This window comes from Acipenser ruthenus, chromosome 18, assembly GCF_902713425.1.
Source record: "Acipenser ruthenus chromosome 18, fAciRut3.2 maternal haplotype, whole genome shotgun sequence".
NCBI classification, from domain to species: domain Eukaryota; kingdom Metazoa; phylum Chordata; class Actinopteri; order Acipenseriformes; family Acipenseridae; genus Acipenser; species Acipenser ruthenus.
In genome coordinates, this window is record NC_081206.1 from 16,477,797 (window position 1) to 16,500,106 (window position 22,310).

The 22,310-nt window shown below is 39.0% G+C and overlaps 1 protein-coding gene across 27 annotated transcripts in view; it reads right to left on the bottom strand.

The window, feature by feature from the left end:
• Positions 1 to 22,310, bottom strand: part of LOC117424054 (alpha-(1,6)-fucosyltransferase-like) — a 215,233-nt gene that overhangs the window by 42,399 nt on the left and 150,524 nt on the right. For all 27 annotated transcript variants that reach the window (XM_034040254.3, XM_058991321.1, XM_034927878.2 and 24 more), the window contains 2 exons: positions 4,732 to 4,850; positions 3,435 to 3,597 (listed from right to left, as the gene is read on the bottom strand). In XM_034040254.3, the coding sequence (XP_033896145.1) occupies positions 3,435 to 3,597; positions 4,732 to 4,850 (282 nt within the window). The remainder of the gene's footprint in view (positions 1 to 3,434; positions 3,598 to 4,731; positions 4,851 to 22,310) is intronic.

Here is a 22,310-nt window from a genome sequence, read left to right on the forward strand (position 1 = left end):
TATTTATTAAATGTCTATAAATATAAATAGTTTTGAAAGGCAGAATATTTTATTTAAAGCAAAATTAGAAGCAGCTTTGTTATTGGAGTTTAATTGCTTTAATAATTCAGAACTGTGGGTACACTGATTATATCATTATCTTTTTTCCCATTATCTTTAATTATTTTACAAATGATAAATAATTACAGTATGAATCCAAGACCAATTTTCTTACCTGTTTTTGTACTCTCATTGGCTGGGTTTACATGCACGAGAAAATACATCGGTCAGCAGTTCTGCAATTAATCAGTAACGGAAAAGATGACACTGATTAATGGCACCTGTTCTAAAACCACTGCGAACCCTGCTGTCATAAAGCTAGCTCTTTCAGTGGACTACAATGATTATTTCAGACAAGCAGAGGTAAGTACATTTCCATTCCATTCCATTTTTACCTTGTAACACGCTTCAGCAATGCCACCGTCCCTTAATTATCATACATTACCCATGTTTTATTATTGTTGTTAGGTAAAGGTTCAGAACTGACATATGATTTTGCCTAGTAATCGGTACTGAAAGGTTTGCAGTGATAGCCAGAAGACTGGATTACAGCCCTGAATTATTTATATGGTTTATCATCGTGTAGGGAATGGATCCAGGAGAAATAGGCTCAGGTTCCCAGCACTAACCTCCAGGAATATTTCAGAGTGTACTGTTAAATCCAGTAAACTATACTGTCCTGTAGAGTTTCCCAATCCTAAGGATTATCTTTATGTTTTTTTAATTCTCTAGCTGCTACAGTACGAATAATGGTACTAGCCGGAGTCCGCCTACTAAATCTTTTTCTGAGTGCATTTAACCTCATTTCTGCCTGATAAGAAATCCAGATAACTGTTGTATTCAAATTACACAGCTCTAAAACTCATTGACCAAATCCTGAAATTATTATTTTGCGCAAATAAAGTTAATGGTTGCTGCCATCGCTTTCCCTGTAAAGAACACAATTATCCCAGTAAATCGTACTTGATTGCTACCATTTCAAAGGTGGTACACATTCCTATATGAAAGAGGCGGGCATTCCAGTATAGTTTAGTTAAGCAGTGGTAGGTCCATAAAAATATATAAACGTAATTATTAATGCATAACATAGTTTGTTTATTTTTTTTGATTGTGTAATAATCACCTAGTACCTGAATGGTTCAATTTGTATAAAAGGCAGAGCTCATTAGATTATAGCCAGCTGCAATCTGGAATGTCTACAGGCGGCTAGGAGTGTAAAGTTTGGTGAAGGCAGACCTCGTGTTCACCATGTAGAATGTGACGGACACATGCAATCTGCCCATCGGGCTCTATTTTTTGAACAAGGATCCATCGTAGGGGGTCTATCCTTAATTGCAGTCGCTTATGATCATTTTTTTTATCAACTCTTTCAGCTGTTTTTGACATCCAATCGTTTTCGGTAAAACCAAAATGAAAGTTTAAACCCGAAAAAACAAACGGCATTTGTGCAGCTAAGGGAACAGGAAATAGCATTATTATACACACAGTTTTGTTTAGGTATTATACAATTAAACACAGCATAGAAAGAAGAAAAGAATGTATTAAGAGACATTCAACTCTGTTGCCGTGGTCGCTTGTAAGTGGCAAGTCTGAGTGGAGCTGCAGTTCATGATTTTCAAAATTGCAATTATTTAATCAAAATGTGACTGAGATATCTGGCAGCTTTTTAAACTAGTTTCTGATGAGGGAACACTTTAAAATGTCAACTAGATTTATGTCAACAAAAAACTAAAGCTAGAACTCATGCCTGTCGCCAGCCAACCAAAAAACATATGCAAATTACTTATTTATATGCTGGTTTATTATAGCTTGCTACTAGAATACATAGGACTCTATTATTATTATTATTATTATTATTATTATTATTATTATTATTATTATTAATGTGTTATTTAGCTGACGCTTTTATCCAAAGCAACTTACAGAGACTAGGGGGTGAACTATGCATCACAACTGCTGCTGCAGAGTCACTTACAATAGGACCTCGGTTTTATGTCTCATTCGAAGGAAAAGCCCTTACACTTGAATTCAATCGAAGTAATCAGAAAAACTAAACTAATTCCAATACATGCACAGCAAATGAAGCTACCTTAATACAAATAAACGGACCTGCTCACAGAAGCATCTCATTAAAGCAGTTGTCCGCAGTGTCCCTTTCGCTTGTTTACAGCTTCACAATGGTTTGTGATCTCAATTAACATTTTATTTTCTTTCAGTACTTTTGCATCATTATTTAATTATTTAATTAATTTATTATTGAATTATTTTTATTAGGTCTACTGTGGCAAAGTGGTTAATAGTGTGCAGGTGCAGGTGATCAATGCGACAGACAGACAATTATAATCCAGGTGCAAAGATTGTTTTATTAGTTTTATGTCCAGTGCCTGACGGCAAAACAAACAATAAACAATAAAGATGGTAAGTAATACAGCGGCGTGTATTACTTACTTTGTAATCCCCGGGTTGGTCGCAAACTAATAGTCCCGTTTATTGTACACCCACATGAAACACAAAACACATACACAAGTCCGTTAGTGCGTGAATTAGTGCTTGTGGATACAGTTTATGGTGATATGAGTGCAGTGCTGTTCCAGGTTTGTGCTGGCCTCTGGCGACGTGTTAACTGTCTAACAATAACAAGCAACAATTAGACAAGACAAACAAACACTCACGATACTTATATTCAAAGCACAGGTCCTTCCGGGTTCTTTTTCAATAACCAAAATGAAGGAACAGATTACGTCGCTTCGACCCCTACTTATATTGTCACTCATGACACCTTGGTAAACGATTGCAGCCGCTCCTCCAATCTGCGGCTGCCACATCATTTCCTTTCCGTGTCGATGAGTTAATGTACCGAAGCTCCGCCCCTTTTCTAAATGACCGACTTCCTTTTAACCCTAGGAACGAAGTGTCAGGCCAAGCAGTCCAGGGTACTCTGTTTCCTCACAGGTCAGGAGGGAGATTTACCACCAAGAATCATTATCTTTCTGTCACATCTACACAGAATGTAACAGACATGCCTCAAAAACTTCCAGCTTCATCTTTACACTTCTTAGGATGCATTTTTTTAACACAAGGTTTAGGTTAGGGTACACCGGTTTGCGTATGCCCGCTAGTACGAGCACCAGCACCTTTTTAATCAACAAACTGGTTTAGAAACCTGAAAAGAAAACAGCTCTGTTGTGTCATAACTGTTGATTTATGTTACCATATTAAAATTAATAAGGGACGAGCTCACGAAAATGCCACCGACTTTGTTCCGGTTCAGCTGTATCTTTTTTCGGTATTGTTCGGTTTGGAATTTTATGCAAATGTTGGTTTCGGTTTGGGAAAATCATAACTGTTGCATCCCTAGTTGAAATTAATAAATTGATCATTTCCAATATAAGTACCTTTGCTGGTGTCCAAGATCTTCCAATAACCCAGCTGTATATTTCTGTAGATCACTTCCTTCCATCTGTGTGACTTTCTTTAATTCACTACGGATGAAATACCACAGCTCCTTGACGCCGTTGGCAATTCTGCGCCGTAAAATCTCTTGATTTTTTCCAGGACCTGCCAAAGAAAAAAAAAAAAAAGATTTAAACAATAAATAAACATTGAAATGCAACCACAGAAGAGTGTGTCAATGGTTGGTTAGTAATTGTAATTGGAGCTGAGTGTTGCAGGGGGACAGGTTAATGGTTACACTCTGGTGTGCCAGATGTACTTGGAGGGTTAGACATGATTCTGAGAATTCTAGAGGCCACAGGGATAGAATTACTTATTATCCAGGATATAATAACTTAAACAGACAACAATAAAAACCTAAGCAACATAAATACATTTGTTAAGATAAGTCTTATTTTCTACTGTCGTGGGTCTGAGGCCAAGCACATAAGGAGGAGACATCTGTGATTGTTTATTGTAAATATGAGTGTTGTGATGGTAGAAATAAATAAATAGTGGGATTGGTTTTTAAGGGGGAACCTGACGCTCTGTGCGTAGCAGCCTGCCTGCTGTGTTTATCAGAGTGTGTGTGATTACCAGCTGTGAGCTTCTAATCAACAGGTGGGCATGGTGCAGCAGAGCGTCAGGAATAAAAGGGTCCCAATTATACAGATCGGGGCTGCTGTAAGCCATAGGGGTCACAGCGCTGCTCCTGCCGAAACATTGGTCCGTCTGTGTTGCTGAAACGACTGGGTACAGGAACTAAGCGACCCCCTAACAGAGCTCTAACAGAGATTGAGCAGATATCCGAGGTTGGAGTTGGATGAACTGCCCGAGCAACAGAGAGTTAGTTTCGGGACAGGACATCACATCCAGTATAGCAGACAGATATGGAAGCGGGACCTCCATTTTGTTAGCGGAGTAGCATACTCCATTTTCATGGCAACTTGATTTGGATAGTTTTTTTGTACAGTGTTTATTTTTGTTTTTTGTACGCTGGACGATTTGAATTGCTCAACCCCCCAAAAAACCTGAACCAGGTAATTGTGTTTGTCAAAAAATAAATACATAATGTTTTAATAAAAAAGAGAAAGACAAAATAAGACAGTTAGCATGAAAAGTATTTAAGCACATCCTATTATCACACCTTAAAAAAACACAAACAAAAAACCCAATGTATTGTCCAGTGTACTCGATGGAATGCAGCAAAGTGCTAATCGTGTTCAGCCACAGCGTGTGGGTTTGAGACACTGGACTGACCGTCTCCAGCCTGCTTCCTGAAGTTCTCGATCTGCTCTTTGGCCTTAATGAGCTGCTCTTCCAAAGCCCGCACTCTTCCTGCTGAGGCAGGGCCCTGATCAATGGGCCCTTCAGGGATTCTGCATGAGAAGAAACATACAGATTAGAATACAGTGTTCCTTAAGGTAGAATCTACAATCAATACCATATACCTGTGTTTATTTCAAACAAAAAAAAAACAGTGCTTGAGAAACGCAATTGGCAAATCCAGCTGACCTCAATTGCCCCAGGCTCATGAGTCTTGTTATAAAATGGATTGTTAGAATGCTGCATGATGATTGGTCCATCAGTGTTCCAAGTCGTTACAATATCCAGCACAATGTCATGATTAGGAACTAAGGCAAATCACTACACCTGTGCTAACCACGTATAACTGCGCCACCTAAATCATAGAAAACACCTGTCAAAATACCTGTTGTCATGGAAGATACTGAAGACATCAAGGTGTCTTCTCATATCTTCCAATATCTTCCAGTGTATATGAATTTGCACTACGAACCAGTTTGCAATTTTAAACAAGATGCTGTTTTGGTACTTATTTGTAGTCATTTTCTGTAACTTCAGTCAGATCCAGTTGTCAGATATTCAGTTTTATTTTCCTCCTTCTAGTTGGTATCAGCTGTCGTTTTGTGAAACTGACTCTTCATTAATTTTTAACTGTGGATATTTTAATATTTTTCAACAGTATTTACATTACTACATGCAATGTCTTAACCACCCGACTCTCGCCTTTCTTCACTCTCTCTTCTCCTTTACGTAGAATATGCAGAGAAGCTCTGCATTTAATGCAAAAAATAATTGACGATTCCAAATTTAATACAAAATAAAAGCATTCCTTTACACAGAAACGATACACAGCCTTGACTATCGATAGTTGTCAAACGATACGATGCATCGATACATCAACGTATTGTCTAAGCCTTAGTTTTACTTGAATATTATTTTTAGTTCATAGGGACTATTTTCTGTTATGGAAGGTTATACCTCAAAATGTTAATAAATCTTTAGAAACTATATAGATTTCTCCTTTCTTATTTATAAAACATTTATAAATCTGTTTTATAAAAGCAATAAGGCACTTGAGGGCATGGGTTGTGCTGGATATTCTAACAGAGCTTCAAGAAGTGACGATATCCAGCACAACCCTCTCGTGCCTTATTGCTTAAATAACCTTCTGATGTGCGCTCAACCATTCTGATCCATGATTTCTACATTTAAAACATTTTTTTTAATGATTGTATCTACAAGACTCTTCAGAATGAAGCAATATCTTTAAACATATTGCAAGCTTATTGTAATGAATCCCAGTGCTTTTACATATAAGATCATCACCTTTTCAAAAACGTATCTAATGGTCAACACAGGGATATGTGTTTACTTGAAGTACCACATTCACAGCCTATTGTCACTCCTGGAATAATCCACCAGCATAATAATTCTACTGTGCAATATTGGCTTCCAAGCCATTGTGTTGCCATTGCTGGTAATGATGTGGTCTGCTAATGGTTCTGTTACAGAATCTGCCGGGTAACATAATGGGATCCCAATGACAAGCATTAAACTATTAATATGCAGGGGAATTATTTAACTAACACAATGCAGTAATGACTCAGAAAGACATAAATAGAGCAATAGTAGAGTGTATAGCTCAAGAGAATAGATTGCTTTACACGCTGGAAAGATAAAATGATCCATAATTAACAGGCATGTTTATTTAAATCGTTTTAAACAATGCCCTGTTATACTTTTAATTATCTTGATTGTTCCCTTGTTACTTGAAATTCCAGCTATTTCAAGTTTAAGGCTGTAAAACAAAAGTGTTTTTACATTTTCTGCATAGCAAAGGCAGAAAAGAAGGAGAAAAATGGGAGAGGGGAGTTATTACAGCATCTTGTAGCAGTGTTTGTGCATGTTCAGATTCAAGGTTTATTAATTTGGCTGTTCCAAGTGTTCAAACACGTATGGGATGACTATCTTTTGCTATGAAGATGGAATTTGATAACCTTTCTTTCTCTAGTTATAAAGATCGTATTTCAGAATTGCTTAGAACCTTCTGCCCATGCTTGTCCTTCAGTCCACATTGATACACAGAGATGTTGTATTTATTCTGTCCTTTGAGCTCTGTGTGCTGCTGATTGAATCTGAACCACACATGTTTTTATTGTGTTGCTTGTTCATTGTGATTGTTCATTTTTTATTCTTTTCCAGGACCCCCTTGTAAATGAACCTCTCTCAATGGGTAAATAAATAAATACATACGCATTTGGTTTTCTTATTTTGTATGTGTTTTGTAACTAAAATTCAATAAATTTAACAAAAAATAAAAATAAAAATCACAATGTAACACACATTTTTGTGTAAAAAAGCTGTCTCACACATGACTGGAGGCAGTCCAAAATCTGCAGATAACGGAATTCCTCAGAAATCGTAGAATTTGCAGGTTCCCACGGAATTCGCAGTCTTCCACAGATTCGCCATATTCTGCAGCTACATCGTCATCATAATGATCACACACAGACTGCTAAAGTGACCTGAAATATATAACTCAGTTGTTCGGTTCTAGTTTTGTTAAATTAACAGATGTTTTGTCTCCTTCAAAAAAGAGTTAATTAAAGACTGGAGTTAAGGCTTTGAAAATGTGGTGTGATGGGATGTTTTTGTTTGACGGTTTCTGAAGATTTTACTGCTAAAAATGCTTGATATATGAAATTGGAAGTACTTAACCCATACATTGTTTGATACGATTATGTTTACTTGATTTACATTTGTATAAGTCATTATTAATACAAATACTCAACACAGAAGTTGCTCCGCAGAACACTCCGCAGATATCTACTGAAAATGTCTGCTGTTTTTTGCATACTTTCCCACAGATTTGGACTGCCTTTGCACACCACAAAACAGTCTTCCTGAAATGCATGTCATTTTCAGAAAACAGATCTAATAGTATGTGCTTGGTTGGCAGGTGCTTCCACGTCCCGAGACTGCCCAGATTACTGATGTCTCACAAGGATCTCAAATTGAGGAATGTACTGTATCCCTCTTGAACAACGTAATCACCTAACAGCCTCGTCAAGTGGCGCTGCACCTTGCTGACAGGGTAACAGCAGACTCATCTCGTGTCCACCCTCTTGTATGTACTAATAAAACAGCTTTATTTCCCTAACTAACTAATAGAACCTTGTCAAGCTCATTGTTCCCAGAATCTAAGTTCCCTGTGATCCCTATTCAATTCAATTCAACCACAATCTTCCGTGCTGCTGCCAAGGTGCCTGTAAGCGACTGAACTGAGGTGATGTTGTAGATCAAGTTCCACCTGCGTATTTCATCGATCACATTTCTGTGATCAAGATTAAACTACAGAATGCACACTTTACAGATCAAGTTACTAAACAGCAATTGCTGTTTTTTCTAACTTGTTCCTTATTGATCAAATCAACTGGAATATTTTTTGTGAATGGAAAAAAAGACTTACAAAGTAAATAAATAGTCTAGACCAGAGTGTTGCCAACATGTAAGCATGCATTTTTCCATGTTGGGATGAACATAGTTTTTTCATGTTTGAATATTCTTTGAAAATGTATGTAGCTCTTGCAAAGTTGCCATTGGCCTCTTGGTAAACTCTCTGATCAGTCTCCTTCTTTCTCGGTCATCCAGTTTGGAGGGACGGCCTGATCTTGGCAGGGTCTTGGTGGTGCCATACAACTTCCACTTCTTAATAATCATCTTGACCATGCTCCAAGGGATATTCAAGGCCTTTGATATTTTTTATACCCATCCCCTGATCTGTGTCTTTCAACAACTTTGTCCTGGAGTTCTTTTGAAAGCACCTTGGTGCTCATGGTTGAGTCTTTGCTTTGAAATGCACTACCCAGCAGAGGGAACATAGAGGAACTGCTGAATTTATCCTGAAATCATGTGAATCACTACAAGTTAAAACAGGTGGAGGCCACTTAACTTGGTGTGTGATTTTGAAGGCGATTGGTTACACCTGAGCTAATTTAGGATTGCTATTACAAGGGGAGTGGACACTTATCCAACCAAGCTATTTCAGTTTTTTATTTTTAATTAATATATATAATTTAGTGTGTCCAATTATAATTTTTCCCATGATATTCTCCCAATTTGGAATGCCCAATCGCTTTTCCCCCCATCACAGCAATTCTTCACATGGCTCAGGAAACCCAAAGGTTCAGTGGGCCTCCACAGATCCCACGATCAAGCCAGATTCCTTTTTCACCCAGGAACTCGAGAGCGGATGTCAGCGAGCTACCGGCCTCTGGAGGACAAAGACCAGCCCTGCAGATGTCCGCTCTGAGCTCACTTGGTCCCGATGCTCCCACTGCTAAAGAATGCCATTTATCAAGTTTCATCACAATAGTATAAGTATAAGGTGTTCTGTAGATGTATTTAAAAATGTAAGAAAATCCTACTACTCTGAATCTGATAGATTGAGCTGTACTTTCAAAGTGTTTTCTCCAGTCTTTAATTAACAGAGAATAAAAATCATGTTAGTGTTACCAAATGGGACACAAACAATGTGAGTGTGCTTGGGAGACTTCATATTGTATTACCTAGTTGTTTGTTCTTGCTTTTTCTTAATAACAGATGTTTTTCTCCATGCAAAAATATGAGTTAATGAAAGAATGGAGTTAACGCTTTGAAAATATAGCCCATTATACAGTACAACTGGAACTAAGTAGGTCCTGAGCAAGTTTTGTGACCATTGGACTAGAAGCTCTCTAGATATGTACACAACTTTAAACTGATCTGTTTAATCATTTTTAATGTTTTGGACATCAGGTCCCTTTAATAAACTACAATCTGCAATCGGTTTCATCTGCTACGTTTTATAATGTCTGTCAATAATTTCCCGGTATTTATCTGGGGAAATTCAGGAAACGAATTTATTGTACTGTGATTTTGAACTGTTTTTTCATGCTTGAAATAAATATTGATTATTTCAGAGGAATCGGCAGGCATCCTTCATCCCTGTGCTACATAAATCGGTGAACAGGTAGAGATTGGCGTAAGGCAGTCATAGTTAACCCATTACTAAACACAACATTGTATACTTGATAGACAGAGTTTCAATCAACTATGTGCCATAAGAATGCTGATACATAGCACTCCTGTGTGTATGTATCATTAGTTAAGGCATCATCTCTCAACAACATACTGTATGTCACATCTATGATGCAATGAGGCTCTGGCTGGATTAAATTAAATTAAATTAAAATAATAGTGGCTCTACAGCCATAATGGAGCTCAACTGACACCATATTTGATGGCACAATATTGTTAGTTTGACTTTAAAAGGAGATACATTGTGGGACATTTCATACTGCCCTATTCTATTACTATTCTACAGTGCTAGCCCCACACACTCTATATGAATGTAGAGAAGGTGTAGCTAGCAAAGCTGATAGGTTACAATATCACATGATTTGAATGGAAGGCTATTCAGTCCTGGCACTTAAGATTCTGTCGGACACTATAAAGTACTTGAGAAGTTGACAGTCCAGTTTGTTTTCATGCCCCAAAGTTGTAGAGCCCCACCCCCTCACCCCCATTGTAAACCTGTTTGCTGCAGTGTGATATCTTATTATATTTTTTAATTGTTTTATTTTTGTCCAAAGACATTGCTGGTAATTTTAGAGAACAGAGAGCAATCCATGTTTAACAAAACCATTCTGCTTTAATCCTCCACTTTTGCACTTAAACCTGTATTACGAGTATGCTGTAGTGTTTTAAAAAAAGACTGTACAGTGAAAGACCTAGCTGACATATTTAATAATAAAAAAATAAAGAGAGTTGCAGTGAGTATGAGAGGCTTTGTTTCAAATCTGAAATTACACATGATCCTTCTTAACTGCAAAAGCATGGCATGCTGAGATACAATTATTTGATGTTTTTGAACGTGAGAGCAATCGTGTCTCATGTGATTTATCGGTTGCATCAACAAACGGTGAACTCTCCCGAGGGAGAAGGCCTCAATTTCCACTCCATCAGCGGGCTCGTGAAGCACAGCCAAGCCGGACACACAGGGAGCCGACCTGGGCTGATGGATATACAGAAGATTAGGGCTGATGCAGCAGAGACGTGACCTTCTCCTTTTGATCGTAAATGAGAAGTCAACGCTCCACGTAAAGAGAAGGGTATCTGCAAACAGAGGGAGCACTGGCAATTAGGAAAAAAATCAATTGAACAAAATTGGGATGTCACCACTGGAAGGCTTAATTAGCTGATCCGCAAAAGTGGTCATCTGGCTGAAGCAGTTTTTTCTTTCCACTTTATCCTTTTTTCGTTAACCCTTTGAGTGATTTTATTGGGTTGTATTTTGAAGCAAGCATAAAGGTATAGCAGCAATGCTTAAGACCCCTACAGCATTAGCTTGGCATTCCATAGTAATCAAGGGACCCAGATATACCAGGAGAACATGCCCCACAACAGGGCGATGCCAAATCGTATCAGGTAGACAGGCCCTAATAAAGTGGCCAGGCAGGAATGTATGTATTTATTTATCTATTAATAAACTGTATTTGTACAGTACTGTATGCTGCAGTCCAGCTTGAATTTCAGAGCACAGAAAGAATAAGCTCACTGTAAGCACCTGAGTTTTCAGTTTAAGGATGGACCAAGTCTTAAAATAAGGAAGAGATGAGGCAGCTGGGAGCCAGTTTAACAGCTTTTCAGGGAATAAATAAATCCATTTGTTCTAGTTCTAGTGACCCAGTTCTTCGCTTGAGAGAAGCCCTTTAGTAATCAGTAGCTTAAACTTCCAGATCGCAAGAGTTCACAGGGTGAGGCGTGAGCTCCTAGAACTGGGTCGAGACTAGGTGGAAGGCAGTGGTGCAGTGGAGCCAGAACGTGCCAGAACACGCAGGAACATGCCGGAACACTGTTCCGGTGCTATTTTCTATAGGCAGCTCAGACATCATCGTTCGACCACTGACACACACACACGTAAAGTGTTACTAAAAGTCTAGTACACAAATAATATGTTCAATAATTATTGCTCAATATTTTAGTGCTGTTCTGGTAGATTCAGATTTAGGACTACACCACTGATGGAAGGACAATGGAAGTGAGCCTGAAGGATGGCTCATCCTTTTAACAGGTGCTGTATAGTTCACCCAGTATCAGTCATTTATTTATTATGTTTAGCCTTTAAATAAAATATTAATGATACATTTCAGAGATGTTATGTTTATACATAATATCCAAGATGTATTTCAATTTAATATTGGTAATTATTGTTTTTATTATTGTACGTATTATTGCTCCTATGGACTCCCGTTATATCCTGGCCGGGACATTTCAATGTGACATTCATTAATAGGAGTGATATTAAGCGGGTTTGACTGTATTCAAATCCTGACATAACAAGAATATAAAAGAACAGCAATTAAAACAAGTTCAACTATTCCATTCATTCAGTATACCAGGAATGGAAATAAGACTTCTATTGCATAGCAGATTCATCCATTCCAGGTTTCAGTCACAGTGTATAGGTAACAAGCTCAGGTGAGTCTTATTAAACTCACAGTAAAACCAGGAATGGAGCAAACAGCTATGCAATGGGAGTCTTATTTCCATCCCTGTATACCAGGAAAACACCTGGGCAAAGCTTGACAGGTCCTATTAGAGTCACGACTGACAAAATGATGCACATGTAAAAATGTTTGACATTGAGAGAGATAGACAGATGCCTCCACATACCTAGAGATTCTGATACTAACCAAGTCTCATCCAAATTGAATACACAGTTCTTTACATAAACTGGGGCAAGATATGCAAACAAACGAGTACCAAAGTCCATTTAGATCGAAGGACGTTATAAGTAGTAGGAGGCCATGATTACATAGAATACAGATCTCAATAGTGAGTGAAGTAATCACACTGGTCAGCAAATCTGAATAGCCTATTATTATATAGGATGTCAAGCTTTTGCAAAGCAGAAGTTGAGGCTGATTGGTGAACACTATCACCCGTAGTAACTGTGTGACAACTTGAGGCATTGTGGATCTATTCAAACAGGATTGTGCTCTATGTATTTGATTAGTATTAAAATCACAAGCACCAAAATAAAACATAAAATAAGAGTAGCACATTGCCAAAATACTGAAATAAGACCAGCCTGGTCTAATAATAACAGGAGTTTAAAACAACAAGATTCTGAACTACACCCATATCTATAGAAACATACAACAACAACAACAATCCACATTTCTATAACGCCTTTTATCACAAGGATCCCAAAGTGCTTCACACACACAAGAAAAAAAATGAACAATTAAACCATTAAATTAAAAACTAACATAAAACGCTAGTTTGTAGAAACAGAACAATTAAAAGAGTCTAAAACAAAAATGTAATAAAATTGGAATAAAAAAAAAACAACAACATAGTTCCCATGAAGCAGCATGGAGGGAAAGGAGCTTGACATGCAACAGCATCTGTATCCATTTTCAACGAGTACCTTCTCGTTAGCTTGATGGTGTTCCACAGAGCAGTCTTCAAAGAGACTGTAGCAGTCATAGGAAATGACAGCAGCCGTCGGCCACAGCATCAAGGCATGGGTCTTTAAAGTGTCAGTCAAACTGAAACACGAAGCACCAGGGCACAAACTCACTCCAGAAACTGAGGTACAGCCCCCTTATACTGAGATACAGCACCCTTATACACCCTTATACTGAGGTGCAGAACACTTATACACCCTTATACTGAGGTACAGCCCCCTTATACTGAGGTGCAGAACCCTTATACTGAGGTACAGCACCCTTATACTGAGATACAGCACCCTTATACACCCTTATACTGAGGTGCAGAACACTTAGACACCCTTATACTGAGGTACAGCCCCCTTATACTGAGGTACAGCACCCTTATACTGAGGTACAGCACCCTTATACACCCTTATACACCCTTATACTGAGGTACAGCTTCCTTATACTGAGGTGCAGAACCCTTAGACACCATTATACTAAGGTATAGCACCCTTATACACCCTTATACTGAGGTACAGCCCCCTTATACTGAGGTGCAGAACCCTTATACTGAGGTGCAACCCCATTATACTGAGGTGCAGAACCCTTATACTGAGGTGCAACCCCATTATACTGAGATACAGCACCCTTATACACCCTTATACTGAGGTGCAGAACACTTAGACACCCTTATACTGAGGTACAGCCCCCTTATACTGAGATACAGCACCCTTATACACCCTTATACTGAGGTGCAGAACCCTGAGACACTCTTATACTGAGGTACAGCACCCTTATACACCCTTATACTGAGGTACAGCCCCCTTATACTGAGGTGCAGAACCCTTATACTGAGGTGCAACCCCATTATACTGAGATACAGCACCCTTATACACCCTTATACTGAGGTGCAGAACACTTAGACACTCTTATACTGAGGTACAGCCCCCTTATACTGAGATACAGCACCCTTATACACCCTTATACTGAGGTGCAGAACCCTGAGACACTCTTATACTGAGGTATAGCACCCTTATACACCCTTATGCTGAGGTACAGCCCCCTTATACTGAGGTGCAGAACCCTTATACTGAGGTGCAACCCCATTATACTGAGATACAGCACCCTTATACACCCTTATACTGAGGTGCAGAACCCTGAGACACTCTTATACTGAGGTACAGCACCCTTATACACCCTTATACTGAGGTACAGCACCCTTATACTGAGGTACAGCCCCCTTATACTGAGGCGCAGAACCCTTATACTGAGGTACAGCACCCTTATACTGAGATGCAGAACCCTTATACACCCTTATACTGAGGTACAGCTCTGTTATACTGAGGTACAGCACCCTTATACACCCTTATACTGAGGTACAGCCCCCTTATACTGAGGTACAACACTCTTAGGGAGAAAATGACAATTCATTCTCAACGTTAATGTTACAGAATACACAGGTGTTTTTTCTCTTTCAAAAAACAAGAGTTAAAAACTGGGGGTAATCATTTTTAAAATGTATGTCCCTAAGTCAGCAAGTCAGATGCTGATCTCCATCAATCAAAATGTGTGTTTACACGACTTCTATGGTTTCACCTCAGAAGTTCTGTTTGAGTGTTTTGAATTTAAGGACACATTCCACATACTGTATACAATGAATTTCACATGTGATGGCTAATGTAACTGCCTGTTTTATTACTTCCTAGTATAATTAAAATAATCTATTTCTTACTTCATCTTCAATAAAATAAAAAAGTATTGCCTCTTTCTGGTCCCTTGTTTGGAAGTTCTTGTTGTAATAAATCCATTAAAATTGAGTCGAGGATCGACATCGTGTGGTTGTTTTTGCAGTGGTCTGTTTCATAATACATTAGAAACCTTGTAAATGTATAAAACACATTCTTTAAATAATCTTACCGTTTTGTATATCCTTTTTTTAAAGAAATGGCCAGTGGTGTTCTGAAACTTGACAGAAATCTGTAATTGTTTACTGCACTTACATCAAAACTATAATCCTATGTGGTTAGAAAATGTAAAGTGGCTTTTTTATGTGGCACAGCCAGAGAGGTAGTATTCTATTCTGCTTGGCAACAAATAAGGTTAATAACTGCATTTTAGTAATTAAAAACAAACAAAGCAACATATGTTGTCATTAGAAGCATCAAAGTGGCACTGTACCATTTTGTTTACTACAGTAGATAATGCCAACAGGGTTTGTCACCATGGTTACATTGTAAAGTGTGAAAGACTCAATAGCTGAGTAAGCAGCTAAGAGGAGTTATGAAATTTATATTAAGACATGACCGTGAAACACATCAATACCACTGTGATGCTCTTTCTTTTAGAAGCTTAAGAGGGCCACTGTTTTAAACATACAGGGTTTTTTTGTTTTTTTTTACATTTTTAGTTTGCTCAATTATATTGTATTACACTAGGCTTTCTCTTTAAATTAAAATGTCTAATTATATTCCCTCACCACATGTCCGCCGATCCTACGACCATGCCAATTGCCTCTTTACACCCAGGAGAAATACAGTGGATGTTGGCAAGCTAACTGCCCCTGGAAGACAAAGGCCAGCCCTGTAGGTGTGTCCGCTTGAGCTCCCCAGGCACCTGGCCAGTAGGGGCTTCTGTAGCGCAATGAGGAGAAACAGTCCCTGGCGGTTTTGCCTCCCTAACCTGCAGGAGTGCCAGTCAATGCATTGCTCCGTGTGGAATACCAGTGAAGATGATGACTTCGCACAGCCAGGAGGTGAATCTGCACTCCCCTACTTGTTTTTTTTTTTTTTTAAAGATAAGAAAATACAGATAATATGAATGTGTTGTCCAAAGAAATAAATTAAATAGATTTGTAAGATTGCTGGTACTGACACAGTGCAACTGTACTGCTAAAATGAATCAGTATTTAAAAATGAATAAACAAAACACAAATAAAACATAGCATTAGCCATGGCAGCTCACTAATCTGGGTACTGTTTTGCAATGTATGTGTTTCTGTGGGTTTGGATTGATTATGGTGATACAGTACATCCTCGCTATAACGGCCTTCATTATAAAACCTTCGGCTATAACGAACCTGGCCCCTGGACCCCAAATAAAAAAAAACTAAAAAAGATCATTTAAACACACACTATCAACATCCCGGTCTGTACGCACAGGAAGCCACCTCCAAAGTGAAGTCAACTCTTTGTTTTAATAAATAATACGCGCTGTGTAAACTGGAAACGACACTGGTTGTTTGAAAAAAGCCGTAAAGTAGGCATATCTCTGTCATAAATATAGGTTGTCAAAAAGCACTCTGTTTATTGGCTTGTTCAGCAACCATGCGGCAAATCAAAATTGATTAAAGAAAAAACAACAACAACAAAAACTTGAGAATCTGATGATTTTTCATGTCGGGTTGATTTGGAATAAAAGCTCAGTTTGGGATTCTTGCATGTTGGATTAAGATTTGGTGCACTTTGAAACGATTCATGTCAGATTGATTTTGAGCTTCAGCTTCAATTCGGAATTTTTGCTTTTTGTACTGCATTTTAATTCTTTAACGAATAGGATAAAGCAAAGGCAGAATCCTGCATACATGAGACGAAAAGGTATGTGTAATTCTACTTGTATTCACAATCTCATCTCATTAACTTACTCCAACAGTTTACATTCATTTTGATTGTCCTTTTACTATAACAAACCCTTCCATATAATGAACAAAAGGCTTGGACCCCAACAGGTTCGTTCCAGCGAGGGTGTGCTGTATTATAGATCACTGTTTAGTCTTGATTGTTTACCGCGCTGAAAAGATTTCTGATGATAAAGGTGTTTCTGACAGTGATCAGAAGCTAAAAAGGATCAGCGCTACTGCTACCACGGTGCTTTGTTCCTCTCTCTTCCTGTAGGCAGCTGGTTTATCCATAAAGAGATGCTGGGAGTGGGTGGAGGTTACTGCCATGTAATCAAAGTGGGCTTCTAAAAATGACTTTCATTCAGTTGTGGGAGAGAACATTAAAAAAAGCCAACAAGTGAAAAGCAGACTGAGAAAAAAAATAAAAGAGTAAGAGAGAGACACTAACTAGGGATCGTTTCTTGGTTCATGACATACAGTGCCTTGCGAAAGTATTCGGCCCCCTTGAACTTTGCGACCTTTTGCCACATTTCAGGCTTCAAACATAAAGATATGAAACTGTAATTTTTTGTGAAGAATCAACAACAAGTGGGACACAATCATGAAGTGGAACGAAATTTATTGGATATTTCAAACTTTTTTAACAAATAAAAAACTGAAAAATTGGGCGTGCAAAATTATTCAGCCCCTTTACTTTCAGTGCAGCAAACTCTCTCCAGAAGTTCAGTGAGGATCTCTGAATGATCCAATGTTGACCTAAATGACTAATGATGATAAATAGAATCCACCTGTGTTTAATCAAGTCTCCGTATAAATGCACCTGCACTGTGATAGTCTCAGAGGTCCGTTTAAAGCGCAGAGAGCATCATGAAGAACAAGGAACACACCAGGCAGGTCCGAGATACTGTTGTGGAGAAGTTTAAAGCCGGATTTGGATACAAAAAGATTTCCCAAGCTTTAAACATCCCAAGGAGCACTGTGCAAGCGATAATATTGAAATGGAAGGAGTATCAGACCACTGCAAATCTACCAAGACCTGGCCGTCCCTCTAAACTTTCAGCTCATACAAGGAGAAGACTGATCAGAGATGCAGCCAAGAGGCCCATGATCACTCTGGATGAACTGCAGAGATCTACAGCTGAGGTGGGAGACTCTGTCCATAGGACAACAATCAGTCGTATACTGCACAAATCTGGCCTTTATGGAAGAGTGGCAAGAAGAAAGCCATTTCTTAAAGATATCCATAAAAAGTGTTGTTTACAGTTTGCCACAGGCCACCTGGGAGACACACCAAACATGTGGAAGAAGGTGCTCTGGTCAGATGAAACCAAAATCGAACTTTTTGGCAACAATGCAAAACGTTATGTTTGGCGTAAAAGCAACACAGCTCATCACCCTGAACACACCATCCCCACTGTCAAACATGGTGGTGGCAGCATCATGGTTTGGGCCTGCTTTTCTTCAGCAGGGACAGGGAAGATGGTTAAAATTGATGGGAAGATGGATGGAGCCAAATACAGGACCATTCTGGAAGAAAACCTGATGGAGTCTGCAGAAGACCTGAGACTGGGACGGAGATTTGTCTTCCAACAAGACAATGATCCAAAACATAAAGCAAAATCTACAATGGAATGGTTCACAAATAAACATATCCAGGTGTTAGAATGGCCAAGTCAAAGTCCAGACCTGAATCCAATCGAGAATCTGTGGAAAGAACTGAAAACTGCTGTTCACAAATGCTCTCCATCCAACCTCACTGAGCTCGAGCTGTTTTGCAAGGAGGAATGGGCAAAAATTTCAGTCTCTCGATGTGCAAAACTGATAGAGACATACCCCAAGCGACTTACAGCTGTAATCGCAGCAAAAGGTGGCGCTACAAAGTATTAACTTAAGGGGGCTGAATAATTTTGCACGCCCAATTTTTCAGTTTTTTATTTGTTAAAAAAGTTTGAAATATCCAATAAATTTCGTTCCACTTCATGATTGTGTCCCACTTGTTGTTGATTCTTCACAAAAAATTACAGTTTCATATCTTTATGTTTGAAGCCTGAAATGTGGCAAAAGGTCTCAAAGTTCAAGGGGGCCGAATACTTTCGCAAGGCACTGTATTTCATATAAAACATGGGAGTGTTCCGATTAGGTTACAGTTCCACCAATGGCAGCCTACTAAGTTGCCACTGTAGTGCCACTGTCTGCATGACCAATGACTCGGGTATATAGTACAGGAAACTCAAATCTACGTCACTACACCCTTGTACATGCTTAAAGAAGCTTTCGGCATTACTTTCTTATCCAAAACCGTTGCCAACTATTTTGACTCCACTTAACGGTTACCAGCTATATTGAAAATGATACGCCAGCCTCGATGTCACTTAACAATCTATTAGCCTGGGATCAGCTCTGCAGCACTTCATAATGATGAGTGCACTTCAGCCACAGATGCTGTAGGAATGAATATGTGCTAAACTTGAGAAGTCACTCTGGGTTTTGACAGCATGGTGCTGTGAGGTTTACCAGCTCCCATCCCTCCAGTGTCAGGGGAGTCAGAGCACACTCACTGCCTCAAGGTTTGCCATCTGGGGTGTTTTTTTCACCATCAGTTTTTCTTTTTTATTTCGTTGTTACAAATTATCTACAGTGAAGTTCACACAGCAAAGTAATAAATCCTTTTTGGTATATTCAAGTGCAGTGGAAAAAGATACTTCATTCAAGGAATAAGTGTAGTTTTACAATAAGGCCACGTTCTGTTTTGAAGCCCCTTTCACACTGGCAATCCTATCCCAGTCCCGACCCGGGTTCTGGCTGCCCAGGTCACAATCCCACGTAGTGTGAAACCAAGTACCTGGGTCATACCCAGGTTGACCCGGGCGCAGTGACCCCACATCAGGATGTGGGTCAACACACTTTGACCTGGGTTGAGAGAGACAAAATGCATGACAGCCGTTCGTAAAGCTGACGAAATAACAAGCAGCTAAGCCTGTGTGAAGGTTACAGTTCCGCAAGGAACATTTCTGTTTATTCTGTTTAGCCATATTTTTTTTGATTGAGACTCACCATGAGCCAGACTGCTGCGGGGATGAAGAAACATTTGCTCTAATCAACATTTGGGCAGACGGTTCAGTGCAGAGAAGCTTGGACGGAAGCGTCCGTAACAAGCTGCTTCCGGCGCATTGATACGCGCATTGTGTACTTGCGTCTGTCACCCAGGTCAACCCTGCTTTATCAAAAGCAGTGTGAAATCACCTAGCTGACCCGCATGACACTGGGTCCTGATAATATCATATAGGGTGTTGTATGATACATGCTCATATCCACTCCACGAGAAGGCCCTTGTAAAGTTTACCACTGTCATTTTGCTTTCCTCATGGTTATACTACACATGTACCATAGTTTTCCATGGTTTTCCATGTTCTTTAATATACTTTACCATACTGTACCTCTCTGGGCTTTATAATGCTGACCTGTCCTTTACCATGCTTTCACTATGCTTTTCTACACTTTGGTAAACTTTTATAAAGGATCTTTCTGGCTGCTCTGACCTTGAGTCAGCTTCTGTCTTACCCAGCACCCTATCCTATATGTTTTATGATATACTTAAATAAGAATAATTAAACAGTATAGCTAATCTTCAGGTGATGTAATTTCCATCTGATACAAAGAAAATGCACTTGCCTTTTACCTGTGCACGTCTTTGATTGCAGTGTGATTTAGGGTTTTATTCTCCCAAATTTCTCTAAATGCTGAAATATTTATTCATTGTATTTAAATAATAATATTGTAATTGAATGACCTACCAGTATCTTTGTGTGTAAAATGAGAAGGATAGTGTACATACTATCAGAGCTATTTAAACACTTTATAAATCAAACATATGTACCCAAATATTGCAAGATCATAGGTTTGATCCCAATTACAGATAACTCATTGACTTAGAATATTTCAAATGAATATCAATATTAAAAATGTGATTTAATGTAGATAGACCTTACTGTCAATTTCAGCTGTGGTTCCAATTAGATCTGAGTATAAAACACCAATTTAAAAAGCATGTTGCATTTGTACATCCCCTTACTGTTTCGTGGTGTTCTCAATCTCTCTGTCAATAGAAAAGTAGGAGGGGCTGGCAGGGGTGACATGTCACATGGTTTGAGTGGTATGAGGAAGTGTGTTCAGAATTCTCCAGACAACTCAAATCTGGAGCAACAGAAGCCACGACTACTCCAGACACCACAAACCAGGGCCTTCTTGTAGTAAAGCCACATGACTATCAGCTTGTATCACTCAACACTGTGGCATTCTTGTGTGTTGCTCCTGCACTGAAGCAGGCAGACAGGCAGGTGAGAGCCGGAATGGAGGCACGGAGACACAGAACTGCTGGGAAACATGCCAGCACGGCACTCAGGATTTATTAACACATAAACAAAAAACAACCAATAATGTCATGCGACGCTACCAGCAATGGTAGAGCACAGACGACGGTAAGATAGAACACAATACAACAAAATCAAAGGTGCCATGAAAACGGCAGGCCTTGCAGCAGCCCCTATCACAGTGATCTCTATGTTTTTATACTGACGCTCCGCTGAGACACGCCCACCTGCCTGCTGGAACAGCGGATTGCTTTCAGCTGCTGCTCCTTGCAGACAGGTAGTCGTCCCCAGCGAAGCGCCACAGCAGTTAAACAATTAATTCAATCAATCTATTTACAACAATTAACCGCCAAATATACAGTAAACTACATATTTCCCATGTGCAGGGCTTCCGCCCTGTCACAAACACCCTATCAATATTCAACAAATCTTTGTTTTGTTTTTTGTAATACATATAGTACATAATTACAGTACAGTATTAATTACATGCTTTTCATTCAAAGTTCCTATGAAACAGGCACTTTTCTTGTATTTTTCTTGTAAACCCTAATTCCCTATTGAGTTCCCTGTGTAGTGTAACATCTGTGTGCAATGCTCGCTTATATAACCTGCTTTACCCCCCTCCCCCCCGAGGCAGTAAACCTACTAAGACTGAGTTTCTTTGTGTTTTGAAGATCACAGTGAACTTGAGTCACCTACGTTGCCTCCATACCATGCTGCTAGCTGTAGTACTCACTCTGGCCATCTGCTAGCTGTTGATAAACTGTGAGGCTGCACAAGGTTTAAACCCAATCTAGACTATTTCTGACTGCGAGAATTAAAAATAACACAAAAGTACTGTTCTACGAAATTCAAAAACGCAGCACATAAGCAAAGCAAATGAATAAGCTGCTTGAATTTAGTGACAATCAAGCTAGTTGAACGGAGATGTAACTCAAAATGAATATTATACAGTAGTTATTTTCTGAAAGAAAATTTTAACTGAAGGCAAATTTCACAGACCCTAGTTAGCATTAATCTAGAGGACTAAAAGGCTTTACAGGATTAGTGTTAATCAGTGAAACC